This window comes from Hyperolius riggenbachi, chromosome 2 (assembly GCF_040937935.1).
Source record: "Hyperolius riggenbachi isolate aHypRig1 chromosome 2, aHypRig1.pri, whole genome shotgun sequence".
NCBI classification, from domain to species: domain Eukaryota; kingdom Metazoa; phylum Chordata; class Amphibia; order Anura; family Hyperoliidae; genus Hyperolius; species Hyperolius riggenbachi.
Window position 1 is genome coordinate 100,450,609 of NC_090647.1, and position 27,599 is coordinate 100,478,207.

General features: G+C 42.1%; 1 protein-coding gene across 1 annotated transcript in view; it reads right to left on the bottom strand.

Moving 5' to 3' along the window:
• LOC137545652 (thrombospondin type-1 domain-containing protein 1-like) overlaps positions 1-27,599 on the bottom strand; it is a 44,672-nt gene that overhangs the window by 14,339 nt on the left and 2,734 nt on the right. The window contains exons 2-4 of the mRNA XM_068267112.1: positions 16,116-16,172; positions 9,447-9,586; positions 6,523-7,491 (exon numbers count right to left, since the gene is read on the bottom strand). Of these exons, the coding sequence (XP_068123213.1) occupies positions 6,523-7,491; positions 9,447-9,558 (1,081 nt within the window). The 5' untranslated portion in view covers positions 9,559-9,586; positions 16,116-16,172. The remainder of the gene's footprint in view (positions 1-6,522; positions 7,492-9,446; positions 9,587-16,115; positions 16,173-27,599) is intronic.

Consider the following 27,599-nt stretch of genomic DNA (forward strand, 5'->3'; position numbering starts at 1 on the left):
GTTAATATTGTATCTCTCATTATCAAATTATATTTGATTCGCACAGGTAAATTCCGCTGTTTGGTGTGAAGCAGACCTTTTAGAGACCAGGGCTCAGCTACTGCAGCTTCTAGTTCATAATTTGAGAACCTACTTGTGTTATCTATCCAATCTTTAACATGACGCATTAAACAGGCAAGATTATATAGCCTAATATTCGGCACCCCCAGCCCTCCCCATTCCTTGGACAGTTCTAATTTTTTTATAGCAATTCTATGTTTTTTCCCTTTCCATAGAAAATCAGTGAAGGATCTCTGCAACAGCTTAACCTCTTTGTGCGCTATTAGCATGGGTATATTTTGCATTGGATATAACAATTTTCCGAATGATATCATTTTTAACAAAAATGTCCTTCCTATCAAATTGACCGGCAGGTTTTTCCAATTTTGGATCTGTGTTATTATTTTCTGTATCAATTTTACAAAGTTTTCATTATATAGGCTACTTGGATCCCTTGTTATCCATATACCCAAATATTTTATTTTCCGAGAGGCAACAGTTACCCCATGATCCTTCACCCATTCCCTACCTGTGTGCTTAGTCAGGAAGAACAGTTCTGACTTGCTATTGTTTACCTTAAAACCTGTGAATTCTTTTATTTCCTGGAAAAATTCCAAAATTCCTTTTAATTGATCCTTTGTATTTTCCATGAATATTAATAGGTCATCTGCAAATAATGCATGGGTGACCTTGTGTGTTTCCAAGGGTACCCCCTTGACATTCTTTGTTATAAACCTTGATATTGGCTCTATTGCGATGTCGAATAGAAGAGGCGAGAGCGGGCACCCCTGTCTTGTGCCTGAGTATAAAGGGAAAGCTGATGATATATAACCTGGCAAGTGTATTTTTGCCATTGAATGTTCATATATTGTTTGCAGAAGTGTCACAAATTGCCCTTCAAATCCCATTCTTTGCATTACTGCCTTTAACCAATTTCTGTTTACATGGTCGAATGCTTTTTCCATATCTACACTGAAAATAGCACTTTCCTTGTATCTTTCAGGGTAAGCTCTCGCCTGTTCCATTATTAACATCACTTTTCTTATGTTCATCACTGACGACCTCCCCTTTATAAACCCAACCTGTTGCGGGGAAATTAGATTTGGCATAAAACTCGCTAGCCTGTCTGCCATCAGCTTCGAGAGAATCTTAATGTCCTGATTTATTAGAGAGATGGGTCTGTATGAACCCGGATCTGTGGGATCCCTTCCCTCTTTGGGTAGTAGTTTAATATATGCTAAGTCCGAGGATTTAAGTCTTGTTTTTCCTTGTAAAATATCGTTATAGAGTTTAGCCAGGGTGTCAGGGAGCTCCTGTTTTAATATCTTATAAAATTCTGGCGTAAAGCCGTCCGGGCCCGGGGCCTTGTTGTTAGCTAGATTTTTAATTGCGTTCGAAATTTCAGCTGCTGTTATTTGGGCATTTAAATATTGAAGATCTTCTGCAGATAATCTCTGCAGTGGTATCTGTTCTAATAACTCCTCTGCAGCTTGCTCATTATATCCCTGTTTATCATACAATGATTTATAGAAATTTTGAAAAATTTCCAGTACTTCGCTGGGTTTTGAGCGCAGGACATTACATTGGTCTCGAAGCGTCGGCATTTTATTGTTACATGTGTGCATTCTTACCAGATTTGCCAACATTTTCCCTGATTTATTGCCATACTGATAGAACTTAGCTTGTAACCTTTCCCTTATAAACATTTCCCTGCGTTTCAACCAAAAATCATAGTTTCCCTTGTTCTCTTGCCAAATTTTCCTGTTTTGTTCTGTTAGTGAAAGTTTATAATTATTATAAGCTTCCCTTAACTTTCTCATAGCTTCCGCATGTTTTTCTAGGATATCCCGTTTTTGCTTATTTACATACATCATAATTTTCCCCCTCATTACGGCTTTTCCCGCCTCCCAGTACAATGAAGTGTCAGCCTTATGCCTTGCATTTTGTTCAGTGTATTCTGACCACCAGTTTTTTAATTGCGCTGCAAATGATTCATCCTCATATAAGTATGAGGGGAATCTCCAAATGTAATCCGTCCCTCGCGGGATTGAGTCCATAAGGTTTACACTTACCGGGCTATGGTCTGATATGACCTGGTCGTGTATCTCCGATGTCATTACTTTCATTATTAATACATTGCTGATTAGTAAGTAGTCAATTCTTGACATTGTTAAATGTACCAGGGAGTGATGTGTAAACTCTCGGTCATCTGGATGTAAATGTCTCCAGATGTCCGTTAGTTGGTGTTCTCTCATCATGTTTTCAATTATCTTATCCCTTTTCTTGGGCTTCTGTTTTGCGGGTGTTTTTATTTTCCTGTCCTCTACTATATTAGCCACACAGTTAAAGTCCCCTCCCACTATTAGATTTGAATGGTCCTCCTTCATTATTTGCGTGTTTACCTTTTGGTAGAATTGAGTGTTATCTTGGTTAGGGCCATATATATTTACTATTGTCATATTTTCTCCCCCTATTTTTAAAGTTAGGATCGACAGCCTTCCTTCCCCATCATTTCTATGCGATACTTTTTCACAGTCTAATTTTTTACTGACCAGCGTCAATACCCCTGCTTTTCGCCCTACAGCAGCTGAGCCCTCGCACCATTTAACCCAGTCTTTTTGCATATACCTAAATTGGTCCTCTATCAAATGAGATTCTTGCAGCAATACAATGTCTGCATTTAATCGTTTTAAGTGCTTCAAAACCCTTGAGCGTTTACCTGGTGATTTTAGCCCTTTCACATTCCATGTTATTACACGTATCATTTCTTATTCATTAAAATTATCTTAATACAGAAACATTCACATAAGATTATTGTGCCCATCTTGATTATTTCCCTGTTAACCTTGTGTATCCCCAACACTGCCTTTTCCACATACCCCGGGTCAACTGGACCCAAACTACAAACCAGGAGGAACAGTACACACATACTATTCCTCCTTAAAAACGTCCTTTTTCTTTCTTCTCTCTTTGTGGACTTCACTTTTATCCCAGTAGGACCACCTCCCCTTCTTGCAACCCTCCCTCCCCTCCCAACCTTCTTGTAAGAATAGCTTTCAAATAACCATATGTGGACCCCCTTTTGTGCTCTCTTTTTTTAAAATAGTTACGTCACTCATCAGGCTCGCTGTCTTGGGCCTGGCTGTTTCTTGTTTCTTCCTGGCTTTCTCTTCTGTTTGGAGATTGCTGGTTACTTCTCTGAGGATCTTCTTTGTGTTTGGCCTCAGCGTCCTTCAATTTTTTCAAGTATGTTCTTGCTTCTGCTGGCGTTTTGCATATATGCATTTTGCCTTTTTCGTCCGTTATTTTCAAGATCGCCGGGTATAGTAGTGCAAATCTAATGTCCCGATCATATAATTCACTGCACACTGCGCTGAAGAATTTCCGTTGTTTTGTTACCTCTGCTGAGAAATCTTGAAAAATGAGTAGTTGCTTCTCCTGGTAAATTACTCTGTCCCGCTTGACTTTATAGGCCCCTATGATAGCTGCCTTGTCACTATAATCCAAGTACTTAGCAATAACAACTCTTGGCCTGGCATCCGCTGTATTTTGTTTCAAAGGTCCAATTCTGTGAGCCCTTTCCACTTTACATGTGTTAGGCAGGTCTAAAAGCTGTGGTATGGTATTTTCACAAAGCTCCTTCAGTGATCCCATAGCTACTGATTCTGGGACTCCCACTATACGGAGATTACTTCTCCTGGACCTGTTTTCCAAGTCATCTAGTTTTGCAGCATATTCAGCGTTTTGCCTAAGGACTTTGTCCAGTGTAGTGTCTGTTTTATTTAGTTTGTCCTCACAGTCAGAGATTCTTTTTTCTGCTACAGTTACCCTGCGCATGCAGGACTTTAGTTCAGATGTAATGTCCCCTATTGTGCTCCTAATCGATTGCTCTATGATCGCTGTTAAATTGGGAGACAGCATAGTGACAACCGCTTTTGCCAGCTTGTCATAGTCTACTTGCCCCGTGAGTGTTGTGTCGCTTGAGCCTTGTGGCCAGTCCAGCTCTGATCCTCCGCTCTCCTCTCCTCTCTCTGCCTCCGCCATCTTTGGGCCTGCTTCTGCCATGTGGCTGTCGCCTTTCGTTACGGAGCGGGTAACGTAACGGTCCATCCGCTGTGTTCTGGCCCGTCTAGTGCGTCTCCCTTGTGTCGCCAGCCCGATGGGTGTATTGGGGGTCCGTTTTAGGCTGCTTGGAGGGAAGAAAGGCCGCTCGTCTAGCGGAGCGCTGCTAACCCCGTCCTTTCTCCTGGGCGCCGGAACCGGAAGTCAGACACAAAGTTTTAATAAAAATCTTTGAATTGGTGAATCTTGAACCTGCCAATGCATTGGTGCCCTTTCTAGAGGTAAATCTAAATGCATCCAGCAAAGAATTAAAAACCTCTTACACTATATCTGCTTCCTTTAAAATTATACCCAGTTAAACCAATATACTGTAAAATTATCAATCAGTTGTACTCTACGCCCTACGGTCCTGTTTGCTGGTAACCATTCTTTGGTCTGAGGTTAAATCCTTCTTAAAAAACGTCCAAATCGTACATTAGTCTATCAGAGACTTTAGTGCTCCTTTGTCCTGCTAAGTCTGATCTTAACTCAGACCTACTGTATTTTGCTTGCATTGTGGTCAAAATCACCCAAAACTGGGGCAATCAGACGGTACCCAAGTTCTCCATATTGCACCAAATGTTCTCTGATCTTCTAGAACCTGAAATACCCTCTGCCCTCTTCCTCTATATCTCATGTTCTTATTGGGACAGTGGCGTAGCTAACTATGCCCCTTCCCCACCCCCCAGAACTCTACACATAATAATTGATACAGCACACCAAAAAAACCTGCCAAGGCCAACCACAGTGTCAAAGGTGCAAGAAAGGGAGGAAGAACAGTTTGTTAATGATTACTAGTATTCAAAACAGAAGTAGAAGTATAGAAGTTACTATATTTTACAAGCAAAGGATCATTAGAGAGCTATTACTGTAGTTGAGGAGGTGCCCCTCTGGCCCAAGGGAACTGTTGCAGTCAGAACATCTGCAACCCCTTTTACTATGCCACTGTATTGAGACAAATGCAACACAAATCAGATCTCTGCATTGAGCAACAAGCTATTTGGGCTGTTATCATTTTTTTCTTTGTTTTTCTCTCTCTTTTTCATCTTTCAATGAACTGATTTTTACTCTATTTTTCATGCTCTACCTACATTCTGTTCTTTTTTTATTTTACCCCTAACTTGCTTCCCTTCCTGCCCACTCCTTCTCTTTCAATTCGCTTGTTATACTTAAATACTGTAAATATTTTTTCAAACTATAATGTGTCAGTAGGTCCGACACTAAGAACATTGTAATGAAGCCTATTTTTTATTGGACTCTCCAACTGGTTTAATCTGAGCATTTGCCCAAAAAAATATGTATAAAACTTTTGAGGAAGGGTCTTCTCAAAGGACACCAATCTCTTGGCAGGATGAATTACTTTTATCAACACTGTTAAAAGTAGAGCAGGGTTCATTTCCTTTGAATATTTAATTTATTTTACTTTTTACTAGGTGCTTTTTTATATCTATGCACCCATCTTGTATTCTTGGGGGAGATACCAAGAGTCTCTGCAACTGCAGAGTCCTACAAGAGTGATCATGGACCGTAGGGGTGTATCCCTTGACTGAAGAACTTATTGCAACTGAACAAGCTCCCTTTTTGCCTTCTCTGCCCTCTTCCTCTGCAATTTTTCAGCTAGTTACAATGAAAGTATGAAACTGTTTAAAAAGATAAAGGTACGTTACAAATCTTAGTCTACACAATGCAAAGGGGGTAAGAGGCGCCCAGGAGTAGATAAAGCTAAATTAAAGTAGCAGCGAGTGCAGTGATTGGCCATGACCCAGTGATCTACCTACTCTGAAGATTTGGGGAGTGTGGGAGGTGTGGAAGCAGAGATATTTTGGGCGAATAATATTTAAGTTCCCACTGAGCATGCGTGGTAGTCAGTGAGGAAGGCAGTTTTCGGGCAGCACGATCAGACATAACACCGTTATTCTTCTCTCCTACAGCTCCCTGGTGCATCACCTGACCTGCTTCGGGTCACGTGACGCATCTGAGCCATGCACAGAGGATGCCACAAAGCTGCTAGGAGCTGTAGGAGAAAAGAAGACTGGCACCAGGATGATTTGTAAGTGATTTGCTGTGCACCCACTCCGCTGCCTGTCACCCATGGAGGTGGTTAGTGTCACATTTAACACCGGTTGCTTGACTTCTCAAGCAACCAGCAAGTACACATATCCGGCATCAGGCAATCCCCGCCGGAACCAGTTAAATGAGACTCTATTGTACTGAACTAGCACAGTCTTGAGTCAGCATCTCTGTAAAGTATGTTTTTGTATTTACATATACAGTATGCTGGAAATGTTGAACAGTATACCCATTTCTCAAGGACAAAAAGAGGTTTCCATATATTGTCATGTACTACTATAAAGCTATACATGGAAATGATGACATACAGACCTATTTCCCTCCGAATCTCCACACACTGTTTGGCTCTCGGTACTGAATAGTTGGGACTGCTGGTTGAAGTCATCAAGAACTCAAAACAATACTTATTCCTGCCAATCTCAAACAATGAGCAGTTGAACTGCGAGCCCCTCTCCCCTCTGTGAAGAGAGTTCTCAGCCAAGGTTGTGACACCTTCTCCTGGGCTTCTAGGAAACTCCTTGTAAACAATCATTTTACCCTCCGCATAATTACACGGAGGTGCAATGACAAAGACAGACATCGAGGCATCACATTTTTTCTCAGTTACTGTTATGAGTTTATATTTAAAGGTCTTTACAAGGTCGACAGGTCCAATATGGGCGATCACCGACTCAGAGTCCATGGGCTTCAGAGACACAGTGACGAAGGCTTCTGGTTGGACAGATGCACAATCAAACTCCACCCACTGAGATGTGGACAATGGGATCTCCTTGTAGGTTTTGTACAGCATAAACTGATCAGTGCTGGGTTCCATTAGCCCCTGAAAGCTCTGAGTGTGCTCCACCTCTAGCAGAACCTTGGACTGCTGTCCCAGAAAACCTGAGCAGAGCTGCTCATTGGTGAAGACCCCGACTTGGAAGGATCGCTGAGTATCCTTAGACGTTCTGTTCAAGTCAATGTGAAACACTGGCCAAGTGACATTCAAGACGTTGCTCATAACGTGAATAGTGCTGTCATTCTTTCCCTCCAGGCTCATCTGAAATTGATACAGGCCAGCTGACATTAAATAGAGACACTCAAATTCCAGAATGCCTTGTGACTTGTTTGCAGGAACCTCCTTACTTGTAATGATATTGTTGTCCTGAACATTCACCAGCGTTACTGAAGCGTTGGATGATGGACTGGAATTATCTAAGATGTAAAATTCCACATAGACTGAAGCTCTGCTGAGAGCAAAATGATGGTTTTGCTTCAGAATGAGATATCCAGGATTACTAAAAGCTGAAAAACAAACAAACACGACATGGTTAAAATACACAACAGGAATCGTCCATAATCATCCACTGTAACGACATATACTGTAGTAGAATAAGAGTAAATTATTCAAGATACCCACTTTTTACGGTAATTTTCCTGGTTTCAGCATCAGAAACACTTCTTATATCTATATATTGCTGTACATTGTGTGTAATCCCGCCCTCCCAGGGACAGCGCAGGAGATTTGGGTGAAGCCAGCGCCACCATAGGCTGTAATAGGTATTACGGCTATAGCAGGCACAGGTAGTACCTTCAGCGCCATCAGAAAACAGAGCTGAAGTTGCTTTTAAAACATAATAATTCAGCTTCCAGCAATTGCTGAATTATTTCATTCCCCACTATCCATGGCAGCCTGGAGGGGAAATAGTATTTAATACGGCCGGGACTTGTGCAGGAGCAGGATAAGCCATAGCGGCTGTATCCTGCGCCCAAGTCTTACGTGCCGATATCTCAAGTACGCCCCAGGGATGCTTAGCCTAGGCTGATGAGCTATGTCGAATTCTCCTCCCAGAGCGTTCTGGGAGACTAGGTATATTTTGTACTGGCTTCGTAACTCTCAGTTAAAAATGTTGCTTCCTGTGACAAACTTCAGGAATGTAAATGAGGATGAGGAAAGATTTTACAATAGGCAAACAATGACTAAGTCATTTATAAATGAATATTAAAAAAAAAAATAAGCAATTTTGTTTGTTACATTGTTTTTACAACAGCTCCTCTAACCAGCCAGATGTGTGACTTAGACACTACTGAAGCCAAAAATATATTGTTGCAACTATAAATACAGATGGTAGCCTCCATGTTCCAATCTCCGTATATTTCCTTTAATATATTATTATTGATTTATAAACATATTCCATGGTGCTGTACAAAGTAAGAAACAAACACGGGGTACATAATAATACAGACATTGGTGTACACCAATATACAAAATACATAATCGGTGACAAAATACAAAAACGATACAAACGATACAAACGATACAAAAGACAGAATACAATGACAGTGATAAAAGTAACATGATGAACAAAATGCAGAATGATTTCCAGGACACTAACATTCTAAATCTACAATATACGAGTGTCATCTGGAAAGTAACAGCCATTTTCAATTAATCAAGAGAAACTTTATTTTATTTTAGACACACTATCCTCTGATTATTTCTCTACATAATCTCCTCCCTTACAGTCACCTTTAATCCCTGTAGTAGCATCACACTCCTCACCTATGGGTAGGATGGTTTGATGGGGGGCTGCATGTTAATGCTACTGAACAGTTGCCAGCATTCTGTAGTCACTTGACAAGTGGTGCAGGAAGAGAAGAGGTTAACTTGACAGATGGAAGTTACATTAGATAGAAAGAATACCTTGCGTGGCAGATAAATGTAAACGGCTGTTACTTTCTGGATGACCTTCGGATTAGGATGATTTTGCACTAACCACTGCCTCTCTAGCATGGAAATAATCCACGTAGAACAGGTTTAAATCTTCAAAAGACAACAAAAGATCTGCAGACCGCCCTCCAATTCTGTAGAGCACTCACAGCATAATTGGGTAACCACCAACCCAGCATACGTGGACAAAGCACCGGAGTTCAGCCTTAGCAATATTTAATCGATTAATAATGGCAGAATATGGCACTAAAGCTAGGCACAGCATTTCCTGCCTGCAGTTATGTGTTCTGCCATCATTAACAAATAAAGTTTGCTAAGGTTGAACTCTGATGCAAGGTCTAGGTTTGCTACAGGTGTAAATCTCCACACTGCAGCTCTTTTGCAAGGAGCCTAAAAGTATAACTCAGTAATAGTTACATTAATTCACCATATATCAGAATGAACTGCCGATTTGAATTCTATGATTAGCAGACAAAATACATAGCTGTTATCTTAGGGAATTTAATCAATATTTTTGAAGAACACTTACCAAAACCCAACAAAAAAAGCAGTGATATGTAGGCAAAGAACCTCAGTGAATGTCTCATTCTGGTACCAACGCTGTGGATCACTCCATGATCAGCATGAATCACCGCAACCATCTGACTGCTACGTCCATAGACCTGTTACCTACATAAACAGAATGCATAGAAGTGAGCTATTCCAGGCATGTCATACACTGTGTTTGCAAACAATGGTCAGAGTCATGGGCAATACTCAACGGACAGCAGTTCCTCGTAGGTACAACCTGACATCTATGTTTTTAATCATTTCCATGTAGAGATTTTTTAAAGAGAACCTGCTAGGAGAAAAGATATAACGGGAGAAACATAGATAGAGACCAAGAGCCAAATATAGTGTGAGGCCTGGAACCCACTACAAAGCGCTATTGCTAATCGCAAGCGCTAGCGTTTTTAATTAGAGTTTTGTAAGTGATTTCATGAGCGTTTTCTGGCGGTTTTGGTAGCAATTTTAAAAAATGTAAGCATTTTGCCAGCATTTGTGTAACGATTTGTGATTAGCGTTTTTAATTCTGATTGGTCCTTTCAATTTATTTAAAAATTGTTTTACAGCGTGCAGTACTTTAAAAAAACAGTAGCAAAATCGCTCTGTATAGCAATTCATGAGCGATTATGCCAGAGTTTATATACTTTACATTGCAGAAACGCTAGCGCAAGACGCTAACGCTCAAAAATGGTGCATGTCCTGCAAATTCGCTCCAGTGGAATTTGGCCCATCCATTAACCTTAGCTGAGCGTTTAGGAAATTCGCTAACGTTTTGAATTGCTCCATAAACGCTCTAAAAATTGCTTTAGTGGATTCCAGCCCTGATATCTTTTTAGATACCGTGAATAGTAACACAGGTAGCCCCTGGTTAATGAACGAGATAGGAACTCTAGGTTTTTTTTAACCTGAATCCATTGTTAATGTTGAAGCTTAGTGTTCTTTACACGTATTCCAGTGAATAAAGCCTTGGATCACCACTAGAGATTGTCAATTGGGTGCCAATAATTCCAAGTCGATACGGTTTATGCAAATGTTTTCATAGACATTCAAACAGCTTGAAAATGGAGCAATCAAATCTTACCTCAGTCTCATTGATTTATTCTAATGTAAAGCTGTATACATTTGCATAAAAATTTGCATCATTCTGTATCAAGTTGGAATTTTTGCATCTCATTGACCATCCCTAATCTCTACATAAGGGTAATTACTGTAGCGTATCAAATAACTAATAATCACCACAATCAGACTGCAATTTTTTAAATATGGCATTAAAAATGTGGCAACCTTTTGGGCCCGTTCACACTTAAAAGCGCAAAACGGTAGCGCTTAGCGCGGGTGATTTCACAGCGATTAGCACGGTAAAATCATTGTACACTTCCGTGTACAAGCACTGCACCGTGATCGCTCGAGAATCGCAGTAAAATGCAGGCAACACGTTTTGCGATTGCCGTTCCTGGGGCTCACCGAAACATGGATAACTCCATCAGACACAGTGTCTCCAGCTGCTCTATCATATGGTAGTCTAAAATTTAGTCAAGCCCCTAGACCTGGCCACAAACAGGGAGGTGGAGTGGGGATTCTCGTCTCTGAACACTGCTCCTTTAAGCCACTCACACCACTGCCCGCACTCTCACTCTCATCCTTTGAAGTTCATGCTGTCCGTCTCTATTCTCCATACCACATCCAGATTGCTGCTATCTACCGCCCGCCTGGTCCAGCCTCTACTTTCATTGATCACTTTTCAGCATGGCTTCTCCAGTTCCTCTCCACTGATATACCCTCTATCATCATTGGAGATTTTAATATACCCATCGATACTAACTGCCCTACTGCCACCAAACTGCTCTCTCTCACCTCCTCGTTTGACCTCGCACAATGGTCCTCCACTTCCACCCACAAAGACGGTCACACTCTTGACCTTGTCTTTACCCGCCTCTGTTCTATTTCAAGATTTCATAACACTCCGCTTCCCCTCTCAGACCACAGCCTTCTTACCTTCTCAATCAATTCTTCTCTACCGTCACCTCCTCCAACACTACACCATACAGTCACGCGCAGGAATTACCGCAACCTGAATGTGAATTCCCTGACTGAGGCCTTGCAACCTCTAAGTACTCTGTCTTCCTACACTGACCCAGAGGCAGCATCCAGTTACTTATTTAGCGTAGTCTCCTCTGCCATGAATTCAGCCGTTCCACTCACCACCACCTGCCCCCGCCAAACTAACCGGCAGCCCTGGCTCACTGAACAAATCAAACAGCTGAAAAGGCACTCCAGGGTGGCAGAAAGGTGCTGGAGAAAAAGCACTGCTGTAGAGGACTTCAATCACTATAAACAAACTATGCAGGAGCTCAGGGATGCCCTCACCTCTGCTAAGCAGTCTTATTTCTCCTCGCTCATTTCCTCACAGTCCCACAACCCAAAACAATTTTTCAACACCTTTAACTCCCTACTTCGTCCCCCACCTCCTCCCCCTACCACATGTCTGTCAGCCGACGACTTCGCATCATACTTTACAAGCAAGATTGATGCAATACGTAATAGCTTCAACACGCAACCACTTTTACCAGCTCAACCGTCACCTATAAATTCCTTCTGTCCGCCTGCACCCTCGCCCACCACTAACTGCCTTCCCCCCGCTCCACAAGACCACTCTCCCACTCTGACATCTTTCACCACACTAACTGAACAGTGTCTTTCCTCACTAATCTCCAAAGCGCATCTCACTACCTGTGTCCTGGACCCTATTCCCTCTCATCTAATCCCCCAGCTTTCCTCCTCCTTTAATCCCGCTCTAACAACTCTATTCAACCTTTCTATCTCCACTGGCACTTTTCCTTCCTTATTCAAACAAGCTATAATCACACCACTAATCAAAAAACCCTCTCTCGATCCAACTTCTCTATCCAACTACTGTCCTGTCTCTCTCCTCCCCTTTGCTTCTAAACTGCTGGAACGTCACATCCACTCAGAATTGTCTGCCTTTCTCTCTAGCAACTCCTTACTTGACCCCTTTCAATCTGGATTCCGCACACAGCATTCCACTGAAACTGTCCTCACGAAAGTTGCTAATGACCTACTGGTAGCTAAATCCAAAGGCCAGTTCTCCATTCTAATACTCCTTGACCTTTCCTCTGCCTTTGACACGGTTGATCGTGCTCTGCTTCTGCAGACACTGACATCTTTAGGAATCAAGGGACAAGCACATTCCTGGATCTCCTCTTATCTCTCTGGACGCTCTTACACTGTCTCCTTCTCTAACACCAATTCCTCTCCACACCCACTGTCTGTTGGTGTACCTCAAGGCTCTGTTCTTGGGCCACTTCTTTTCTCAATCTACACCCGTGGCCTGGGACAACTAATTAACTCTTTTGGCTTCCAGTATCACCTCTATGCGGATGACACCCAAATCTATCTCTCAGCTCCTGACCTGTAATCACTACTATCCAGAGTCCCCGACTGTCTACGTGCCGTTTCTGCATTCATGTCCTCCCGCTTCCTCAAACTCAACATGACTAAAACGGAAATTGTGATTTTTCCACCATCGCTATCTTCACCCCCACCAATTGCAACCATACCGGTAGACAACACCCCAATAACCTCAACCACTAAGGCCCGCTGCTTGGGGGTTATACTTGACTCAGAGCTCTCCTTTAAACCTCACATTGCCTCATTAACCACCACCTGCTATTTCCAGCTCAAAAATATATTCCGTATCCGTCCCTTCCTCACACAAGAAGCCACCAAAATGCTTGTTCATGCCTTAATCATCTCCCGCCTAGACTACTGCAACACCCTGCTCTGTGGCCTACCAAAAAACAGGCTAGCACCTCTCCAATCCCTTCTAAATTCAGCAGCCCGCCTCATTCACCTTTCCACACGCTCTTCCGATGCAGCCCCACTGTGCCATTCTCTCCACTGGTTACCCATTACCCAGAGGATCCAGTTCAAACTCCTGACTCTAACATACAAAGCCCTCCACGAGTTGTCTCCTCCATACATCTCCTCACTAATCTCAAGATATTGTCCCTCCCGCAACCTTCGCTCCTCCCAAGAAATTCTCCTGGCCTCTAAGCTGATCACCTTCTCTCATGCTCGCATCCAGGACTTTACACGAGCATCATCCCTTATCTGGAACTCTCTTCCACAGCCTGTACGTCATGCTCCAAACCTGGACATCCTCAAACGCACTCTTAAAACACACCTTTTCAGACAAGCTTATAACATTCTATAGCCCTTATTTACTTCTCTGTCACAATGTAATCAGAGGCAAAGAATCACTGCCTCATCCATCCTCCACCCCCTTACCTAGTGTGTCCCCCACAACCCATCAGATTGTAAGCTCGCAAGGGCAGGGTCATCCTCCTAATGTTTACTGTTCTTGTAACAATATTTGTGCTGCTTGGAACTCTGCTGTACATTTGTTAGTGGTATCTATGTTCCCCTTGTCGTCTTATTGTGTTTTGTAAAGCGCTGCGGAATATGTTGGCGCTATATAAATAAATAAATAAATAATAATAATAATAATAATAATAATAATAATAATGTGAGATCACTGCCATTCAGTTTTAATTGCGCTAGCGCTTTAAATAGCACTAGCGCTTTGGGGATTACCGGGAATCCCCCGCTAATCGCCGTAGTGAGAACGGGCCCTCTAGCACATTATTATTATTTATTATTTAGTATTTATATAGCGCCGACATATTACGCAGCGCTGTACAGTGTGTATATATATATATATATATATATATATATATATATATATATATTGTCTTGTCACTAACTGTCCCTCAAAGGAGCTCACAATCTAATCCCTACCATTGCCATATGTCTATATTATGTAGTGTAAGTATTGTAGTCTAGGGCCAATTTTTTAGGGGGAGCCAATTAACTTATCCGTATGTTTTTGGAATGTGGGAGGAAACCGGAGTGCCCGGAGGAAACCCACGCAGACACGGAGAGAACATACAAACTCTTTGCAGATAGTGCCCTGGCTGGGATTCGAACCAGGGACCCAGCGCTGCAAGGCGAGAGAGCTAACCACTACGCCACCGTGCTGCCCCATTACCACTTCTATATAAATTGCCACATTACCACTTCTATATAAATTGTCCCCAATAGTTCATTTACAGTACACAGACACTTTCAACAATTGTTGCAAAGGAAAGTCTTGAAATATTCTGAGAATGAACATTGTACACTGAGGTCAGCCGTTACAGATTGCACCTGATGGATCACGGATAAGATCATCAATAGTACCCAAAGACAACAATGAAAATGATAGTGTGCATGAGATGCAAGAAGTAACAAAAGAAAAATAAGGAAGACAGCCCCAGAGCTTGTCCAATCTCTTGGTGAGGAGAACAAATCAATTTACTGTGTTTAAAGGAACACTATCGATTTAACATGTTTTTAAACTGGGATGGGAATAATTTGTCTAAGTGTTCCTAAGCACTGCTCTGTATCTCCACCTGTGTATCTCTTCCTTTCACATTGGTATGTGTATCAAATTCCTTTCACAATTCACTGACAGAGGGTGACGGATCAGTGAATCATGAGGGGAGGTAGGGAATCTATCTTTCTACGTCTGTTAACCCTGTGTGTATTTAATATCTTTTGCAGATGACAGGTCTCACTAGCTTAAACTGCAGCTGCTTGTCCCTCTGAATGAGCTGTCTGAGGAGAATAATACACTGAGAGCAGAGGAATTGTTATGTGCAGCATAAAATAAACATTTGTAATTGTGTGAGAAACATGATTCCAAGGCACGACTTTCATACTAAAGTGTTTTTTTTTTTTTTTGCTTTCAAAGAAAAATACTCTGTAGTCTTCTGAGATATGTAGCGACCAGCACTGGCTGCCTTGTCACATTTCTCATGAAGCACAGACTCCCCTTTGGTAATGATGTGTTCCAATGCAGCAACAACCTTCACACAACGAATTACAGCTTTTGCCTCTGATATTTAACATGAAAAGTAGTAAAATGCTTACTAGAGCTACTTAGACATTATTTGTACATTGTCATTTTAGAACACTTGGTTATTGATAGTGTTCCTTTAACTGCTTATAATTGTGTAACTGCTATGTGCATACACCTAAACATTACAGCTATTCAGCACTTTCAGAGTGTAGAAAAAGTGATTCTGTTTCAACTTTTTTTATGACCCCCATAAATGATTTTATAATTATGGTAGAAGAGAAAGTGGCAGAAAAGGACATTGCATCATGTAAGAAGCAGGTTACCCTCCTTGTCACAGGAAGTCGATGATTAACACCTTACATTCTTACATAACTGACTTCTTATGTGAGTCACAAACAACTGCTAATTTCTGAGGTTATGACGGCTGCCAAAGGAACTCATTTGCTTATTCAGGTCTTGGGCAGATCTCAGCAGGTACCAAACTTTCACTAAATGACATCTGTGCCTGGTTACAGCAGAGTCATAGCAATGTAAATAATACCTTTGGCTGCATCATGTGAAACTTTTCTAGTGCTCCTCATAAGGCGGCATATCATGTAAAACATGCTCTACTATAATATACATAAATGTTTTTTAAGAGAAACAACTTTCACTTAAACCAGGCTAGTGTATTAATACATTTAATACCTGACAAAGTCCTGTATTTGCAATTAAAATGATAGGTTGGCTCACCTGTACGTGCTGTCACTCACTTCCTGTCTCAACCGCCATCTGAGAACCCACATGGACCTGCAAAGACCACGAGAACAGTTCATATGTACAGTATTAGCTTTCCAAAGTGGGATACAGTGGTGTAACTATAAATTGTGTCCCCTCCCATGTTCAGACTTCCTTACCCTTCTCCTTGTTGAGTTTCCCACACAGCCAGAGACCCCCTCTGCTAGGAGACATAACAAGTGTGATCACCATTCCTCCACCCATAACAGTGCAGCCACGATGACTCCGCCCACCCATAATGAGTGTGGCTGCACTGCAACTACTCCGGCTCTGAAGGTTGAGGACCTGTATAGGAGTAATGAAATGGGGTCACCCATTTGCTCTGGGCCCCCTGCAGCTGCATCCCCAGTAGTTACACCTCTGGTGGGCTATGCAAATAAACATTGAGTACAATTAGGATTAAACTCTGACATAACAGTCAATAAAAATGAGTTTTCCTACTTTTTATTACCCATACAGTTACCATATTTGCTGTTGTGCACAAGTAATATAGTCTTTTACAAGTTCCCAAAGTACAATTTATCTGCTCTGAAAGCTGCCATTGCATTTTTTGCATAGCTGCTGTTTTGATATATTAAAATCCATCTAGTGATCCCTTCTCACTTTCTCAGCTCTTTCTACTTCTATGCGTGCAGCTCAGTTTTAGCACTGCTGCTAATTTTTATTAATTGTAGCTGATAAAAAAAATTACATTTCTTTATCAACTACAATTAGATTTTCTTGCACTGCACATGCACTGGAGGATCGGTTAGTTTCGGTGCGGATGCAGGGGGCCGGAAGAAGACCCAGGTAAGTTAAACTGCTTAAGCACATGGAGGGAGTTTACCTTATGCTGAGAAGCACAATACCGAGAAAGCTCGTACTGCGCATGTGCAGGACGCAGAAGTGGCATGAATGCGCGCGTGGCCTAGCTTTAGGTTACCTTTAAGACTGCTTGCTGCCACTGGGAGGAAATTTCAGAGAGGCTCTTTGACTGACAGAGCTTGTCGAAGAAGAAGAGGATCAGGGATTGGAAACAGGAGGAACCCCTAAAACAACAAGCAGCATCCAGGTTCTCTGCATAATGTAATCTAGCCCTCCATGGGCTTGATTCAATTTATTTTCCCCTTCCAATTCAGGAGTACTTTAATGTGCTGTTAGGTCACCCAGTTGCCTGGAGTAAGGACTTTCCTGTTGCAAAATAATGCAACCAAATTAGACAGTTTTTAAACCCTCTCGTGTCAACATTTGACACACAGAAGAGTTAACAAGCGGCAGAAAAAGTGGCATTCACATATGACTCAATGGGGAGAAGCAGGAAATTGATAAATAGGGCCTGTCCAATTGAAATTTTTCACTTTGATAATTATCAGTTTGAAAATTATCATTTTGAATTTAATTTCGAGAATTATTTCGTAAATTTATCATTTAGAAATGTATTGTTTTAGAAATGTAGCCTTTTTTTAAATTACGTTATTTGTGGCAGTGGAAGGGTGTTTTAAGGTTAGGCATCAGAAAGGGTGGTTTAAGGGTTAGGCATCAGGAAGGGTGGTCTTAGGGTTAGGTGACAGGAAGGGGGGTTCTTAGGGTTAGGCATCGGAAGGGCAGGGTTCTGTGTGAGATTAGGGTTAGGTGTAGTTGTAGTACAATATTGGTGGTGATTACCAGTGTGTTACTATCGTCATTACTACTGTAAATTTTTCCGTGTTCATTTGGTTTGCAATATACAACGGTATTTATCGTTTACACTCATTTCAGCTTCACCCGCATCCTTTTATTACTGTTATTTTACCATATTTATTAGTCAGAGATATTCATGAAAACAATTGTTATAAACAATGTTTTGAAATTGTGGCTTCCACCTCATGCCCTTATTTCACCAAACACCAAAGGCTTCCTCACAGGAGAAGAGACCATAGTGATTACTCATAAGTTTGCTGCTGGTCTGCACAGTCCAATCACTAAGTTCTTACAGGTTTGTGTATATCAGTGCCCAATGGAAAAGGGCAGATGGTGCTGTTGGCTATGCTCTTTGGCTTGGCTGTCTAGAGTTTTCTGAATTCTAATATACAAAAAAATTGCCACCATTCTTCTTTGGAGTTGTGCCAGCCAACCATTCTAACTTTTGTAGAGTCATGTGAACAGCAGGACAGGCTTGAACAAATTACAAATGTTCTGGCTGATGGTATGTTTGATATATCCTGAATGTTATGTGTGCATTTAGTTGCTCTTCTGGACTGCAACTTCAAGGCAGAACTCAATTTTAGACAGAACTCAAAAAGGTTATGTGAGCCTCACGTAGCAATCTGGTGAACCAATCTTGGGCAATTTTACCAGATCTAAATAGTATGGCAGCACACCCAAATACATACGTGTTATCCGATCATTGTTCAGTTGGGCGCAGGGTAAGCCGAAAGATGGCTCACCTTGCTACAGGTGAAACTCGTGAAAAACAATTCCTCCTCCAAGTTGTAGGAACTTGGAGGAGACACGGAATTCGGGTGCCAGCTAATGCCGACACCAGAATTACAGGGATTACTTGAGAAATCCCCCTTCGCCGCCACAACTGTATTAACATTACGGTCTATGGCAGTGCCCAAGTCAGGCACAGTGCGGCGCGGATCTAACGTGGAGATGACCTGATCCAAACCCAAATCTTCTGTTTAATAGAATTTCATTTGTTTCAACCTCCTACCCAAAGAGTACTTTAGTTGGGCTCACGGGGTTCTTGAACTCGTCATAGTTGATATTAGGTTTAGAGATTCAAAAAATAAGTATAAAGAATAAGTATCTATAGTTCATTAAAAGCATCAAGGAAAGTTGGAAAAGCATTTATACACAATTATGATGTACTCCTAAGCAATGTGTATGCATCACGGGGTATGTGAGATGATTATTCAAAACGGCATACTTTGCTAATCATTAAAAAAGGGGCACATGCTGTAATAATGATAGAATACACTGGTCTACACCAGTTCATATGAGGCTGAAAACAGGCGGGACTGGACAATGTCACTTTTCTGAGCTGACTTCAGCACTATTTTTCACATATTGGAGGCACTCAGTTGTGTTTTATAGATGTAGACTACTCTCCACATTTTGGTGTCCTTCTCTACAATATGTAGTGTTGAGTGTCTCCCCTACTTGGAATATTTGGATACCAGAATGCTATACCTCGGAGGGAGTTGCATCAATACTTTTGCTACTATTAACAGTTCATACCTCATCAGTGGCGATGTGATGTAATGGGTCCATTGTTACAAAGCAGAAGATGCGCCCATGTTGATGTGCACAGTGTTAGTTAATGAAGTTGCCCATTGGTCACTTGCTTCTTCGTGTGTGTTACATCCCATGCCATTGCAAATGTTTTTGAGTGCACTATATGTGCATTATAACGCAATGCCTCAGTGTGAAACTAGCTGTAAGGCGGACCCCAACTCTTGCACAGCACACAATGAAAAGGCTTTATTCCACATATAGTTGCTGAAGAATTCACTTCTCTGTATTTCAAAAATTAGATTAAAGAGTCTAATTAGCTCTTAACAAATGTGAATAGACCGCAGGAGAGCTCTGCCTAGGCAGCTCTGGCATACAGTAAACACTGAGGCTTAACCCTTTCAGTGCTCCCTGAAAAAGTGAAACCAAGCAAAACTTCAGGTTTTTGTTTTTTTAGGATTTCCATAAATTGAACTGAAGATTTTTTTATTATGCTGTGGCTAATCTTTTAGAGCAGAGAGGAAATTCAGAGTTTAGTTCAACTCCATGTGTGATATGTAGGGATAGCAGACAGCACTTTCTGATGGGCACACTTGTGTGTTGCAGTGTAATCTGACAATGCACTGTTGCATTGCTGAGCTTTGCCCACTTTAGCATAGTTGAATGGAGTCAGTTCTGCAACAGAGAACAGCACAGGTGCCAGGCGTCTCTGTAAAGCATATGGCCACCTGTGCTGTATTACAACACAAATGTGCACACACTAAAGAGACGGAGGCTTGTCTCAGTCACTTTCCAGTTCATACTGCATACTGTATAAGGTCTGGTATGAGGAATGAATGGGTTCTAGGCAATTTTAATAGATAACAATGGAATGAACTGTTCATTTCCTGCAGTGTCACCAGAAACAAGTAGAAAAAGGAATTCCCTTAACCAGTTCACCCCCAAGGGTTTTTATCCTAACGGACCAGAGCAATTTTCAGTTGTCAGCGCTCCTCCCTTTTATTCCCTAATAACTTTATTACTACTTATCACAAGAAAATGATCTATACCTCGTTTTTTTCGCCACCAATTAGGCTTTCTGTGGATAGTACATTTTGCTAAGAATTTTTTTATTCTAAATGCATTTTAATGAGAAAAACAGAAAAAAAAAGAAAAAAAAATCATTATTTCTCAGTGTTCAGCCTTTATAGTTTTAAAATTAAACATTCTCCTGTGGATAAAACAAACACGTTTTATTTGCCCAGTGGTCCCGATAATTAAACCGTTTAGATTATGTCCCTACCACAATGTATGGCGACAGTATATTATTTTGAAATATAAGTGGTTATTTTTCTGTTTGTTCTGGCCATAATTACAAGCCCCTATGTAATAAATTAAAATTAATTTTCCCCCATAAAATATAGAATAAAAAAAGCTGAGTCCCTAAGGCAACTATTTATTTATTTTTTTTAAGCTGATTTTTTTTTTTTACAAGTGTTTTTTTTGGGGGGGAGGGTTGGAAGTGTAATTTTATTAATGATGTGTATATACTTGAAAATGTATGTATTTTGTAAGTGTAATATACTTTTTGGCCACAAGATGGCGCTGGTGAACACTCATAGGACGTGTTCACTTTTTTTTTTTTTTTTTTTACACACTTTATTAAACTGTTACATTTCCTGTTTATGTGAATGGACGCAGCCGCTGTTCGCGGTCACGTCCATTCACTCCAGGCACTGCGATTGGGTAGAGGACTGTTCAGTCCTCTTCCCCAATCGCCCAGCACGGGATCCCGACGGTAATGGCGGCGGTAGCGGCGGACACACGGCGGTAGCAGCGGCGGGAATGCGCGACGTATTAAAACGTCATGTTGCTGTTAATAGCGGTAAGCATGACGTTTTAATACGTTAGGATGGCGGTAAATGGTTAAAGGGATACTGTAGGGGGGTCGGGGGAAAATGAGTTGAACTTACCCCGGGCTTCTAATGGTCCCCTGCAGGCATCCTGTGCCCGCGCAGCCACCCCCCAATGCTCCGGCCCCGCCTCCGGTTCACTTCTGGAATTTCAGACTTTAAAGTCTGAAAACCACTACGCCTGCGTTGCCATGTCCTCGATCCCGCTGATGTCACCAGAAGTGTACGGTGCAGGCCCAGTATGGTCTGTGTCTGCGCAGTACACTCCTGGTGACATCAGTGGGATTGAGGACACGGCAACGCAGGAGCAGTGGTTTTCAGACTTTAAAGTCTGAAATTCCAGAAGTGAACCAGAAGCGGGGCCGGAGCATTGGGGGGTGGCTGCGCGGGCACAGGATGTCTGCGGGGGACCATTAGAAGCCCGGGGTAACTTCAACTCATTTTCCCCCGACCCCCCTACAGTATCCCTTTAAGTCTAAAAAAGTGTTCTCCTTTAAAGGACAACTAAACTGAGAGGGATATGGAAGCTGCCATATTTATTTCCTTTTAAGCAATACCAGTTGCCTGGCTAGCCTGCTGATCCTCTGCCTAAAATACTTTTTGCTATAGACCCTGAACAAGCACGCAGCAGATCAGTTACTCTGACATTATTGTCAGATCTGACAAGAGTAGCTGCATGCTTGTTTCTGGTGTGATTCAGACACTCCTGCAGCCAAACACATCAGAATAGTGGCCAGTCAACTGGTATTGTTTATCTACTTTCCAACCACAGTTTTTTTTTCCAGAGCAATTTTCACATCACGCTCCTCCCATTCATTCGCTAATACATTTTTGACACAAATTAAGCTTTCTTTGGGTGGTACTTTTTGCTAAGAATTATTTTATTTTATATGCATTTTAAAGGGAATAATAAGACAACAATGAACAAATTCATTATTTCTCAGTTTTCAGCCTTTATAGGTTTAAAATAAAACATTCTGCTTTGGATGAAACCCACACATTTTATTTGCCCATTTGTCCTGTTAAACAATGTATGGCAATAATATTTTATCTGGAAATAATGGTGCATTTTTTTGTTCAGTGATTTTTAATACTATATACACTAATTTCAAGCCTTTATTTGCAAAATTACCAGTAATGTACCCTCACGACATATATATTAAAAAGTCCATAAGGTAACAAATTATGTTTTTTTGTTTTTTTTAATGGTGTCATTTTCTTTTTTAACAAGTGTTTTATTTTGGTAACTATAGGGCAGGAGTGTAAGGGGTTATAATTAATAAATATATATGTATTTCTATATATAAAGGGGTATGGGGTGCATTTTTACTTTTTGGCCACAAGATGGTGCTACACTTAATTGCAGAGAACTAGGAAGTAGTAAGTGTATCTGTTTACTTTTGGTTTTGTTTATGAAATGCCAGCATCTCGCTGACGCCGACTCTTATTCATTACAGGCACTGTGATTGGGTTTGGGAACAAGCTGTTCCCATTCACTGATCACTGAGTGGCGGGATTCCGATGAAAACGAACGGCAGCGGCACAGCGATTGGGAACAAACAAGTACGTGTATTTACGCCCCTTGTGCTGAAGTGAAGTTTCCAGGGGCATAGATACACTATACAGCGGTTGGGAAAAAGTTAAAAGGAAATATATATGGCAGCCTCCATAGTCTTCTCACGTCAGTTGTCCCTTAAGCTCAAATGTGCTCTCTTTCTACTGAACAGTCAGCAAAAATAAAATGTATGCAGTTCACCATAGCAGTAAAATGTGTCAAGTGAAAGGTTTATAAGCAAATTTATTGTGAAGTTATAACAGGTATTTAAATATGAACTGCTCTATTAGAACTCGGTTTTATTAGAAATAACTAAATATAACCCTATAAACTTGTAAAATGTACAGCCCCTATATTTAATAATTTTGGTATGTTTTTCTCCTGCACCTGTCATTTACATCCTATGGGTGTGGAGGAATATGAGGCTCTGCTTAGGAGTGTTTCACTCTCCTGCAGCACATCATAGATACAGCATAACAAGGGCTCCTGCTCTGTACAACTAGTTACTAATGTAGAAATAGAGATAGTTTGTACTCCGAGCATAGTACTGTTGCCATAGTTGTAAAGTGCAACCTTAGCTTACTGTTCATGTAAAGCTAGCCATATACTATACCAGTGCTGTCCAACTTCATGGACAGGGGGCGTGGCTAGCACCAAATTGAGGCGGTGGAGAATCAAGTGAGTGCGGCCCACGAGCCACCGGTTGGACAGCACTGTACTAAACAATTTGTGGTAGATCAGGTAAAATATTGCAATTCAAAAGATTTTGCTTTTTTCCCTCCCCTACCACTTTGCACCACTATAAACCCATAGATATTCGCAGCAGAAATCTTGTCGGATATCCATCTCATCCCCACAGCAGCTGGCTTTGTATTGCCCTATGCAGTAGCACAAAGACAAGACACGGAACATTTATACAGGATCTTCTAAAAAAATTAGCATATTGTGATAAACTTCATTATTTTCTGTAATGTACGGATAAACATTAGACTTTCTTATATTTTACATTCAAATACACACAACTGAAGTAGTTCAAGCCTTTTATTGTTTAAATATTGATGATTTTAGCATACAGCTCATAAAAACCCAAATTTCCTATCTCAAAAAATTAGCATATTTCATCCGACCAATAAAAGAAAAGTGTTTTTAAAACAAAAAAAGTCAACCTTTAAATAATTCTGTTCAGTTATGCACTCAATACTTGGTCGGGAATCCTTTTGCAGAAATGAATGCGGCGTGGCATGGAGGCAATCAGCCTGTGGCACTGCTCATGTGTAATGGAGGCCCAGGATGCTTCGATAGCAGCCTTAAGCTCATCCAGAGTGTTGTGTCTTGCGTCTCTCAACTTTCTCTTCTCAATATCCCACAGATTATCTATGGGGTACAGGTCGGCAGGCCAATTGAGCACAGTAAAACCATGGTCAGTAAACCATTTACCAGTGGTTTTGGCACTGAGAGTAGGTGCCAGGTCATGCTGAAAAATGAAATCTTCATCTCCATAAAGCTTTTCAGCAGATGGAAGCATGAACCCACTTTTGAACCAGAAACATCGGCAGAAGCGCCTGACCTGGGCTACAGAGAAGCAGCACTGGACTGTTGCTCAGTGGTCCAAAGTACTTTTTTTTAGGATGAAAGCAACTTTTACATATCATTCGGAAATCAAGGTGCCAGAGTCTGGAGGAAGACTGGGGAGAGGGAAATGCCAAAATGCCTGAAGTCCAGTGTCAAGTACCCACAGTCAGTGATGGTCTGGGGTGCCATGTCAGCTGCTGGTGTTGGTCCACTGTGTTTTATCAAGGGCAGGGTCAATGCAGCTAGCTATCAGGAGATTTTGGAGCACTTCATGCTTCCATCTGCTGAAAAGCTTTGTGGAGATGAAGATTTCATTTTTCAGCATGACCTGGCACCTGCTCACAGTGCCAAAACCACTGGTAAATGGTTTACTGACCATGGTATTACTGTTCTCAATTGGCCTGCCAACTCTCCTGACCTGAACCCCATAGAGAATCTGTGGGATATTGTAAAGAGAAAGTTGAGAGACGCAAGACCCAACACTCTGGATGAGCTTAAGGCCGCTATCGAAGCATCCTGGGCCTCCATTACACATGAGCAGTGCCACAGGCTGATTGCCTCCATGCCACGCCGCATTGAAGCAGTCATTTCTGCAAAAGGATTCCCGACCAAGTATTGAGTGCATAACTGAACATAATTATTTAAAGGGACTCCGAGCTCAGAAAAAAAAGGAAAGTTGTACTCACCAGGGGCTTTTTCCAGCCCAGTGCTGGTCGGGAGGTCCCACGCCGGCGTCCTGGCTCCTCTCCTTCTCCCCGCTCCGGAATGGCTGGCAGGCCGCAGCCCAGGCGACACTCTCCTGAGTGTCGGGCTGCTTCTTCCGCATATGACGCGGATTACGTCACACGCCGGCCGCCTCGCGTCATCACGGCGGCCGGCGTGAAAGTACTGCGGATGCGCGCTTTGTTCGCGCATGCGCAGTACTTTCACGCCGGCCGCCGTGATGACGCGAGGCGGCCGGCGTGTGACGTAATCCGCGTCATATGCGGAAGAAGCAGCCCGACACTCGGGAGAGTGTCGCCCGGGCTGCGGCCTGCCAGCCATTCCGGAGCGGGGAGAAGGAGAGGAGCCAGGACGCCGGCGTGGGACCTCCCGACCAGCACTGGGCTGGAAAAAGCCCCTGGTGAGTACAACTTTCCTTTTTTTTCTGAGCTCGGAGTCCCTTTAAAGGTTGACTTTTTTTGTTTTAAAAACACTTTTCTTTTATTGGTCGGATGAAATATGCTAATTTTTTGAGATAGGAAATTTGGGTTTTCATGAGCTGTATGCCCAAATCATCAATATTAAAACAATAAAAGGCTTGAACTACTTCAGTTGTGTGTATTTGAATGTAAAATATATGAAAGTCTAATGTTTATCAGTACATTACAGAAAATAATGAACTTTATCATAATATGCTAATTTTTTTGAGAAGATCCTGTATATCGCTTTTCTCCTGGCGGACTCAATGCACAAGAGCTGCAGCAACCAGGGTACGCTCAGTAGGTGGTAGTAGTAGTTTTAGGGAGTCTTACCCAAGAAACTCCTTACTGAATAAGTGCTGGCTTACTGAACAGTTAGACCCGAGATTCGAACCCTGGTCTCCCGTGTCCAGGCAGAGCCTTTAGCCATTACACTATCCAGCCAGCTACTCGTGCTCCCCTCCCCCAGCTGGAATTGATTGCATAAAAGAATGGGCAAATCCATCCATATTTGATTGAAAATTCAATATTTTTGTAAATTTTAAAGTCTTGATAAATTTTAATTAGATTTGATGTTTATATGAAATCTATCATCCAATCTATTAAAAAGATTGAGCAGTGTATGGCACGGGGCAGAGTGAATGCACTCTTGCCTAGCCACTCTTAGGCTACTTGCACACCAAGACGTTGCGTTAGGTGCTACGTTAAGGTCGCATAACGTGCACCTAACGCAAGGCCTGGTGCTCTTCGATGTGGACATCAGAGTGAGCCGCGTTGTGCAGCTCACTCTGGCGTCAGTGATGCCATGATGCGCACTCTTGGACGCATGCGGCATCACGTGGTCCCGCCGGCCAATCGCCGCACAGAGCGGCCGCTCCAGGAAGTAAACACTGCACGTCACAACGTGCAGTGAATATTAATTAGCCATGTGCCTGGCCGATCTCCGCTCCTCCCCAACCTGACTGAGCATGTGCAAACAGTCTAACGCGGCTTAAGCCGCTGTAACGCCGTAGCTTGCTGCACTTTCGGAAGAACGTGCAGCGTTACCTGTAACGCAACGTGGGCAGTGTGAACAGCCCACTTGTGTTACATTGCTGTGTGTTGGGGGAGCGTTACAGGCTGCACTAACGTGCGCCTGTAACGTCTTAGTGTGTAAGCAGCCTTAAAGGACACCTGAAGTGAGGATATGGAGGCTGCCATATTTATTTCCTTTTAAGCAATACCAGTTGCCTGGCTGCCCTGCTGATCCTTTGCCTCTAATACTTTCAGCCATAGACCCTGAACAAGAATGCAGTAGATCAGGTGTTTCTGACATTATTGTCAGATCTGACAAGGTTAGCTGCATGCTTGTTTCTGGTGTAATTCAGACACTGCTGCAGCTAAGGAGATCAGCAGGGCTGCCAGGCAACTGGTATGGTTTAAAAGGAAGTACATATGGCAGCCTCCATATTCTTCTCACTTCAGTTGTCTTTTAAAGGAAAAAAAAGTGCTGTAAATAGATACTAACTTCGGTAGACAGAAGCCTTGGGATAATCCAGAGGCTTCCCCCATCCCCCTCCCCTCCCCTCCTCCAGCGCTGACACCCCCTGAAACGTCTAAACAAGGGCTTGGCAAGAGGTGTGTGTGGCCACCTCCCATCTGTGAATGACCGCGCCACACAGGATGCCTCGTGCAGCACAGTGACACGGAGGTGCTTGGCAGGAAAGACAGAGCCCGAGTGGCTCCATGTTACTGCCCAGGCACCTATGCAGTGCAGCCACGCGCAGCCAGGGATTCACAAGGTATTAGATCTTCTCTCCTTTTTAACTTACAGGTTTGCTTTCAGAAAAAAATTGTATGGTGTTTGGCCACCTTAAAGGTGCCCATACACTCGTCAGATTGGCAGCAGATAGATAAGAAATGCATCTGATGATCTATCTGATGCGTTTTTAGAACATTTTTTACCAGGATAGAATTCTAATAGATTTCAGTTTGAAATCTATTGAAATTCGATCTGATGGCATTTTTGCCATCAGATTTCCATTAAGGCCAATGCAAACTGATA